Here is a 9604-nt window from a genome sequence, read left to right on the forward strand (position 1 = left end):
CTCCCTGTATTCTACAGATGCTCGAAAACCACCGACTACACCACCATTGCAACCCCTTACTTGTGCAACACCGCCCACCCCTAGCAAACTCCGGTGACGATAGCTTGTGACCCAGATGAAAATTCCAATGACGCGACCCATCTACCACTGCCCCTTCGTCTTCTCCGATAGCTCAAAATGTTCATTTCCAGATCTACAAACTAGACTATTACACACATCCAATACCTTAAAAAAAACCAAACCAAAGAATAAAAAAACGCAAATCAGATAGGATCATCTTTTGGGTTTTCGATTTGCACCAAGAGGGGTAAATTCAAATACATCTGGGCAATACAAAAGCATCTGACCATCATCAAGGATCATAAATTCTAGAATTCATATATGTAAATAAAACTATGAAATCGGACCTGTATATCGCCAAAACTGAGAATCTGATAGAAACAAGTTAGTGTTTTTCTCTCTAAGACTCTCGTAGTTGACATGTCTTTAAAGATTTTATACGAGGTTCGATTTTTGCTCTATCTAGCTAGGTAGAAGATTTTTCATTTCTCTGTACTTTTGATGAAATATTTGTGGTTCTTTTCAACCCCTTTCGAATCAATCATCCCCTGATTTTCTGATGTTTCAAGTCTTATAGGATTGAGAGGTATTTGGAAAAAAATCGATGAACGGTGGTTTGGTGGTCAACAGTGAAGGTCATCTGGTTAACGGAGAGGAGGTGAGGGTGGGGGAGATGATGGTGTTTGGTGGCGAATAGTGGTTGAGAAAGACAATGGTGGTGAATGAGGATGTTGTCATCTTCTATGGTGGTGGTGGTGGTGGTGGCTGAAACCCCTAATCATTGAAAAATGGAAGTGGTGGTATTTTGGTAGGGACAACACCAATCAGAAGGGTGGTTCTGGTGGGGAAATTTCATCCAGGTCTGAGGAAAGAAAGATGGGCGAGGATGGGATTAGTTGTTTGTAGTGGATGGTGGTGGCAGCCAATGGTGATGGTGGCGGACGGTGGTAGTTGTTGGTGGTTGCAGTCGGTGGTAATGGTGGCATCCATTAGGGGCGATATGTTTCTTGAGTGTGAGTGTGTGTGTGTTTCTTTTGTTGAGAGAGATGAGACAAATGAAATATAAATGAAAAATATAAATTAAATTAATTTATGCATTTCCAGAATTAAAGAAAATGAAAAATATAAATTGTAAGGGCATAATTGTCTTTTTAAGTGTATAGGGACCAAAAACAATAAAAAGATCCAAAATTGGACCACTGACGCACCATCAAACTTTTTTGGACCAAAGTCACATAATTTTGCCAACCACAGGGACCATTTTTGCAATTTTGTCTTTTTGAAAAGTGATCCTAATCCAATTTAAAAGAAGCAATTTATCAATAGTTTTTTATTAACCATACAAATTAATCTAAACTCTATTTCATTATAAACACTTCTATCAAACAATCTTTAATTCGTTAATTAAGCAAAGGGATAATGACTTGAAAGGGTAACGAACTTTCGACTTTTGTCACATTTAGTCACTAAACTTTTTTTCGTTATCTATTTGCCATTGAACTATTGAAACTGTTCACATTTTACCTTTATGATCGGCTGTTACCGGTCATAAGGATAAAATGTGAACAGTTTCAATAGTTTAGTGGCAAATAGATAATGAAAAAAAGTTTAGTGACTAAATGTGAACAAAATCGAAAGTTCATTTCCCTCTAAAAAGTTCAATGACTAAATGTGAACAAACTTCCTATTGTATTATGTTTTAGCAAAATTATTTATTTTTGTTTAATTGTAGCAACATTTGTTGATGAATAAATCTATGAAATAAAAAAAAATAAAATGTAACATCCGGATTTACAGGTATCATCATTTAAGTATTTTTCTTTTGAGTTAAGAAGAGAGACTCGACGAGTTGACGCCTTAACTCGTCGAGTAAGGTCGCGACTGATGACTCAGATTAATGAATGGACTCGACGAGTCGGTGAGGCGACTCGACGAGTCCGCGCTGTTGGCAGAAACCCTAAATCTTTGGGCTCGAGCCATATTTAAAGGCACTTATGGCCTTCAATTGCAACTACCTTTCCCATAAGTGAGAACCCTAGCGAGCTTGAATGTGTAGAGTGAGAGGAAGAGCTATCTTGAGCTTTTTGGTGTGATAGATCTGGACCCTTCTAGGTTCAGAGAGCCGAGAATATAAAGCTTTAGTAGAGTAAACCTTGGGGTTCAAAGTTAGGAAGCATTTATGGTATATATAGTTACTTTCATCTTACACACAGATATGAAGTATTTTATATAAATTACGTGCTATGTGCGCATATTATTTGAATACTTGCTGTCTATGCTGGATGAACGATTTTATACATGTTTTAAAAGATTTAAACGGTATATTTATTTTATATCTACAAATATGTTGCGGATGAAACATGGGTAGATGAAATAGTTGGTGTGTGATGAAATAAAATGATGAGAGATATGTGATGTAGGATGAAAGGAGATACCATAACCTTTACCAGCAATGTGGCGATGTAGTCATCTACCAAAGTATATATGGCGACCACGGACTATTCTAGACAACCCAGTGGAAACATCAGTAGACCCATAACCTGTAGGCGATGAATTACGAGTTCAGACGATGTTGTAACTACGTATTCATGTGATGATACTCTAACCCCTTACTATGAATTACGATTTCAGACGATGTTGTAACTACATATTCATGGGATGTCACAAATTTCGCATGCCAAACCAATGGTCATAATTCACATCAGTGAGAATGATTCATTTTTTTGTAAAACCAAAATCAGATTGGAAATTTTAATTTTTTATTTTGGAAAATGTCAAACCATTGGTTTTTTATTTCGGTTTTGGTTTTTTATTTTTTTTAAAATATATTTTCAAGGTTTTGTTTTGTTTTTTTTTTTTTCATAGATTTCTTCATCAACAAATGTTGCTACAATTTAACAAAAATAAATAATTTGCTAAAACATAATACAAGAGGAGGTTTGTTCACATTTAGTCATTGAACTTTTTAGAGAGAAACGAACTTTCGATTTTGTTCATATTTAGTCACTAAACTTTTTTTCGTAATCTGTTTGCCATTGAACTATTGAAACTGTTCACATTTTACCCTTATGACCGGCTGGTCATAAGGGTAAAATGTGAACAGTTTCAATAGTTCAATGACAAATAGACAGCCGGTCATAAGGGTAAAATGTAAACAGTTTCAATAGTTCAATGACAAATAGATAACGAAAAAAAAATGTAGTGACTAAATGTGATAAAAATCGAAAGTTTGTTACCCTTTTAAGTCATTATCCCTTAAGCAAATCCCAAACATCCATGAATGACTTTATTATTATTATTATTATTATTATTATTATTATTATTATTATTATTAAATATTAACATATTTTTTTTCAATAGTTTCATGTAATATTTTCATTATTTTTTTTTGATGGTTTGATATAAACGGAATAGTCCAACAAAAAAAACATATTTGAACCTCTCTAGTTTCTATTGACGAGAAAGGGTGGGTAATGAAACACATCCGAGGGTTTTTGTTGCAGACGGGGCTGGAAGGGTTTTAGGCCGATGTCGACATTGATGGTTGCAATAGCAGATATGCAACCTTCAACACTGTTTCAGGGTCCAAGAAATTGGATGCTATTTCCTGGTGATTATTCTCGTCATCTTCGTCGACGTTTCTTATTATCATCGTCCCCAATTCATTTGCAAGACAGTGATCCTGTTTGCCCTTTGTTGCACAACAGATGCGTTGTTGCTTATTTTCACGACGATTCCCGTCGACCACAACACCGCCCGCTGTCTTCATCTTCTTCGACTTCTTCTACTACTGCTTCTGACGGGGGTTATGAAGATGAACAGCATAAACAAGCAGCAAGAGAAGCTGTATCTGAGATTCTACAGGAAAATGGAGTTTCAAAGGAGGAATCTATGGAAATCGCTATGAAATCGCCAAAGTATCTGGAAATGTTGATGGATAGCGTTCGTGACTTGGATGAACTCTTCCAATCGGCCACTACAATTACAAGCAGCTCAACCGCCACCTGTTCATCGATTTCTGGTTACAAGAAAAAGGTTTTTGATATGGGAAAACAGAAAGGGGATAAAGGTTTGGTTCCTGTGCTGGAAAGCATGGTGGGTCTTCCTCTTCCTTCTGCTATGCATATTGCTCGTTATCTCTCTTCGCACACCCCTCCTAACCTCCTCCACAAGGTATCACATTCTTCATGTTCTTTGTCTTTCTTCTCTTGCTTACCTACATACCTAATTCGATGATCTTCTGTTACCTGGTAAAGTTAATTATGATTTGGCATTTGCTTATAGGTCAAGTATCTGAAGCAAATATTATTCTCTGATGTTGATGGAAAAGTGCCAATTGGAAGGAGTGGTCGAAGAATGATGATGCACTTATCAGTACCTGTTGATGAAGATGTGCAACAGACCTTATCATTTCTCGAGAAGGTGAAACTCCTATACTTTGGTAAATCACCATCTTATTGCGTTTGCTTCTCCACCTCATTGCTTGTTAATTTCTGCCATTGATATAGATTCAAGCAAGGCGTGGAGGTCTAGATTTGTTAAGTTCAGGAGACGGATCTTTTCGGTACCTGATAGAATCATTTCCCAGACTTCTTTTGCTCTCTGTAGAATCCACTATAAAGCCAATGGTAGATTTTCTTGAATCTATTGGAGTCCCTAAAGGTTGCATAAGAAATGTTCTTCTGTTGCACCCTCCAATCCTTTTCTATGACATTAAGAAAGAAATCAAACCAAGAATGCAGCTTTTTTCAAAGGTATGATGATGTTCATAACTTTGCTATCATGGTGACAATTATGTAAATGCAATTCTTGATTCATTATATACCTTTTTTTTTATCAGTAACGTGAAAAAATGTTAGTTTTTTCTTCATATTTAGGTGTATGGAGAGGATAAGGAGTTTGGTAAGATGTTACTGAAATACCCTTGGATTCTTTCCACAAGCATTGAGAAAAATTATGAGGAAATCCTTGCTTTTCTTTATGCAGAGAAGGTATGTATAATAACTGATTGTTAAATAAACTTCCAGTTTAAGCTATCATGTTATATGGTAAATTATCAATTCATGTGACAAGATTTCATGACAGGTGGCAGAAGTTAGCATTCATCGTGCAATCAAGAGCTGGCCACTTCTTTTAGGTTGTTCAGTTAGAAAACTGAAGTTGATGATTGATCAATTTCATGAATTGGATATTACAGATAAGATGTTACACCAAGTTATTGCCACTAGTCCTCAACTACTAATTCAAAAACCCCAAGAATTTTACAAGGTGGTTTCTTATTTAAAAGATTTGGGACTTGAAGAAGAAACCATTGGAAGAATTCTTGGAAGATGCCCAGAAATTTTCATGTTAAATATTGATAAAACTTTGAAGAAGAAAGTTGAATTCCTTTCTGAAATTGGTGTTTCCAAGAATCATTTTCCTCGTGTAATCAGAAAATATCCAGAGCTTCTTGTATGCGATGTCAACAAATCTCTACATCCAAGGTAACCTTTTTTATTTTTTATTTTAATATTTTAATGATTTCATGTTTATACTTATAATTATATTAACTTGATTGTTACAGAATGATGTATTTGTTGAAGATTGGTTTATCGAAGAGGGAAATTGCATTTATGGTGAGGAAGTTTTCACCATTGTTAGGGTATAGTGTTGAAGAGGTTTTGAAGCCAAAGTATGAGTTTTTAGTAAAAACAATGCAAAAGCCATTAAAAGAGGTGGTTGAGTATCCAAGATATTTTAGCTATTCATTGGAGAAGAAGATAAAGCCAAGGTTTTGGGTAATCAAGGGTCTAAATTGTGAGTGTAGCTTACAAGATATGTTGGGTAAGAATGATGAAGAGTTTGCAGCTGATTATATTAATCTACCCCCTCCTCCATGAATACAAGAAGCTTCACCTTCTTTATTATGGTTTATAGTTTTGCTAAATGTGGCAAAAAAGGGCACTGAAATTACAAAAGTTTATGGAAAAAATTCTAAGTGTTTCCTTTTCCTCTCCACTTGAGCAGAAGTGGAATGTAGCACCAAGGATTAATGACGAGTTTGCCCTTGGGTTGGAAGCTAACCAAGGAACAGAAGCAGGCTATGTTGGTAATAGGACCTTCTGACATATGTGAATATTGAAACAAAAGGAAATTATGCTTCAATACATCTTGTTCCTTTAACTCTTTATGCTGCTTGTTATATAAAAAATATATTCTAGGGGTAAATGCAAGAAATAGCAATGTAATTTCCATTTCTGTTGATTATATTATATGATTCTGTTGATTATATTATATAAAAGGGTATTTAGAAGAATATGTTTTTTTTAGAATTAGTTAAGGGTATATTTAAAATTTTTTAAAAAGCTTCTGAAAAGATAGTCTAAGCTGTTATTTAAAAAACTTTAAAAAACTCAAAAGATAAGCTAAATTATTAGCTAAACTTATTTATTTATTTTTTTTAAATAAGGATAATATTATAAAATGACACCCATTAGTATTTAATTTGCTATCTAAGTAACTAATAGTTTAATTGAACCTGGCCAATTACGTAATTGAAATGGATTTCAACCAAATAAATCAATAGTCTATATGACATCCAACATTGTAGATAGCGTTTATTTCAAAACACAATGTATATGTTTATTTTGGTATCAATTTTTCAAAGCTAATATCATTATTTTATTTTAGTTATAAATTTATAATGTAAGATAATTATGATTAATTTAATTTGTTCGTGTATGAATCAAATAAATATGGGTAAACCCAGATAAAAAAATTTAGTGGGATTAGAAACATATGCAAAGAGATTAATGGAATTATGGAAACTCTTAAAAATAGTAGGAAAATTTGCATTTGGCTTCTATCCATGAGTTCTTTAGCTTTGGTATTTGCTTCAGGAAGGGGTTGCAGTTGCAGTTGCATGTTGATGTTGAAATCCACAAATTCTACACTGGAATTTCTTGAACCAAATCTTTTTTGTGCTTAGACAATTGGGTAGAAAATTGTACCGCAAAAATCAGCCAATAAAATTAAAACTGAAATCATGGTATTGTGTTCAATCAAGCAAAACATATACAAGTACATCATGTAGAGGAAGTAGATGATCGAACAGAATTCCAGATATGAGCGACGGAAGAAACCACTTGAGGGAAGACATGAACGACTGTTCCAGATAATACTCCGATGGCTAGGGTTTGGGGGAACCCAGGCTTTGAATCCAATTTCGATTCAAGCCTTAGAAGGCGGTTGTTGACGGCGTCCATATTGTTTTTCTTGCTGGTGTTGACGACTCTCAGGAGAAGATTTTGCAGATCGTCGATGACTTTGAGAGAGGCTTCCTGAGGTTGCATCCCTTGGGACTCGTAATGTGCCACCATCTCCTTTGCGGTTGGTAGCTTCTTCTTCGCTAATCCTTTGCGTGCCTTTTCCTTTTCCTTTTCGTCCGCCATTGTTGCTCTTGGTCCCAATCCTACTCCTCTTATCGGAGGTGGAGGAGGAGGAGCGGCAGTAGAAGAAGCACCGATGGACTTTGATACTCCGGTTCCTTGCATCATAATCGATAGTAATTTCAAGTGTAGACAATAAACCCTACGTTTTTACTTGCTGTCGTTGAGATTTGAGAAGACGATAAGGGGTTTGCAAGGTTTATTGTTATCATCATCAAAAGGAACCCTAGTTGGGCCACTTGGTGCCGGCAATATTTGATTGGGCTTATTTTCATTTTTTTTTTTAAAAAGTACTGTTATAAAATTTGACCTATTAAAGCAATATTAATAAAACTAAACTAATGACCTTAAGAAAGAAGAATGGAGATTTGGAGAGAATTTCATAATTTATATAAAATATTCAAATGGTGTATCTCCCACGTATATAAGGGTGCTATTTATACTAATTAAACCACTATACATAATGTTCTTACACATATTTGACATATTTGTTATAAGAATTCAACTTTGATGTACTGTCTCATTAAAGCCTTGTTAAAGAAAACTCAGTGGGAGAAAACTTTAGCGAATGGAAAAATAGTGCAGTGTATAGTTGGCTCCCCCTTATTTAGACATCTGTCACATTATATTCTATGCACATGTCGCATTTCGATGCCATGAACATGTTTCCTGAAGATTGCAGTAGGAAGTGCCTTCGTAAAAAGGTCTGTTGCATTGGTGCTGGATTGAACATATTTGATTTCAACTTGATGGTTCTTTATAAGCTCTTGAGTGTACTCAAAAAACTTTGGAGGTATATGTTTTGTTCTATCGCTCTTGATATATCATTCTTTCATTTGAGTGACACATGCTGAGTTATCTTCATATATTATAGTTGGATCTATATCTTTTTCAAGTCCACATGAAGTTAAAACTAGTTGTGTCATAGATCTCAACCATGTACATTCTCTACTAGCTTTATTTAGTGCAATTACTTCAGCATGACTTGAGGATGTAGCAACAAGTGTTTTCTTTTGAGAACGCCAGGAAATTGCAGTACCTCTATTCATGAATACGTATCCAGTTTGAGATCTAGCTTTATGAGGATCAGACAAATAACCTGCATCTACATAACCAATCAAGCCTTCTTTTGAATTGTTAGGATAAAATAACCCTAAATCACTAGTTCCTCGAAGGTATCGAAAAATATGTTTGATTCCATTCCAATGCTTTTTTGTTGGGGCTGAACTAAATCTTGCTAGCAAGTTTACAGCGAAAGAAATGCCAGGTTTAGTACAATTGGTAAGATACATAAGAGCTCCAATTGCATTAAGGTATGGTACTTCTGGACCAAGGACTTCTTCATTCTTCGCATGGACGAAATTGATCATTGTCAATATTTAATGATCTAACAACAATTGGAGTGCTTAAAGGGTTGGCATTGTCTATATTGAAACGTCTCAAGACTCTTTCTTTGTAATTTGATTGATGCACAAGTATTCCGTTAGGCATATGCTCAATCTATAAACCAAGACAATATTTGATTTTTTCAAGATCTTTCATTTGAAATTCTTTCTTTAAAAGTTCAATCACTTCAAGGATTTCTTTATTTGTTCCAATGATGTTTAGATCATGAACATAGACTGCTATGATCACATACTCAGATGTTGTTTTCTTAATAAATAAACATGGACAAATAGTGTTATTTTTATAACCTTTTCTTGTCAAATAATCGCTTAAATGATTGTACCACATTTGTCCAGATTGCTTTAAACCATACAAAGATCTTTGTAATTTTATAGAGTACATTTCTTTGGGTTTTGCACTTAATGCTTCAGGCATTTTAAATCCTTCAGGAATTTTCATATAGATATCACTATCAAGTGATCCATACAAGTAAGCTGTAACAATATCCATAAGATGTATCTCTAAATTTTTAGAGACTGCCAAGCTGATTAAATATCTAAAAGTGGTTACATCCATTACTGGTGAATAAGTTTCTTCATAATCAATTCCAGGCCTTTGAGAGAATCCTTGAGCAACAAGTCTAGCCTTGTATCTTACAATTTCATCTTTCTCATTTCTTTTTCGTACGAAGATCCATATATACCATAATGGTTTAACACCTCCAAGTG

General features: G+C 34.7%; 2 protein-coding genes and 1 pseudogene across 2 annotated transcripts; 1 reads left to right on the forward strand and 2 right to left on the reverse strand.

Annotated features, from left to right (window-relative positions):
* The first annotated feature begins 3484 nt into the window (after positions 1–3484).
* On the forward strand, positions 3485–6358 carry LOC145043004 (Mitochondrial transcription termination factor family protein). Its single transcript, XM_078991538.1, has 6 exons — positions 3485–4233; positions 4345–4482; positions 4569–4814; positions 4938–5051; positions 5146–5546; positions 5627–6358. Exons 1-6 carry the CDS (start codon positions 3589–3591, stop codon positions 5940–5942), a joined length of 1860 nt encoding a protein of 619 aa, XP_078847664.1. The 5' UTR covers positions 3485–3588; the 3' UTR covers positions 5943–6358.
* Positions 6359–7046: 688 nt separating this feature from the next.
* On the reverse strand, positions 7047–7695 carry LOC145043005 (ribosomal protein-like protein). Its single transcript, XM_078991539.1, has one exon. The coding sequence runs from the start codon at positions 7596–7598 to the stop codon at positions 7128–7130; it is 471 nt and encodes a 156-aa protein (XP_078847665.1). The 5' UTR covers positions 7599–7695; the 3' UTR covers positions 7047–7127.
* Positions 7696–8314: 619 nt separating this feature from the next.
* LOC145040298 (secreted RxLR effector protein 161 pseudogene) lies at positions 8315–8860 on the reverse strand (annotated as a pseudogene).
* Positions 8861–9604: the final 744 nt, after the last annotated feature.

Source organism: Lactuca saligna, chromosome 4, assembly GCF_052625555.1.
Source record: "Lactuca saligna cultivar CGN05327 chromosome 4, ASM5262555v1, whole genome shotgun sequence".
NCBI lineage: Eukaryota > Viridiplantae > Streptophyta > Magnoliopsida > Asterales > Asteraceae > Lactuca > Lactuca saligna.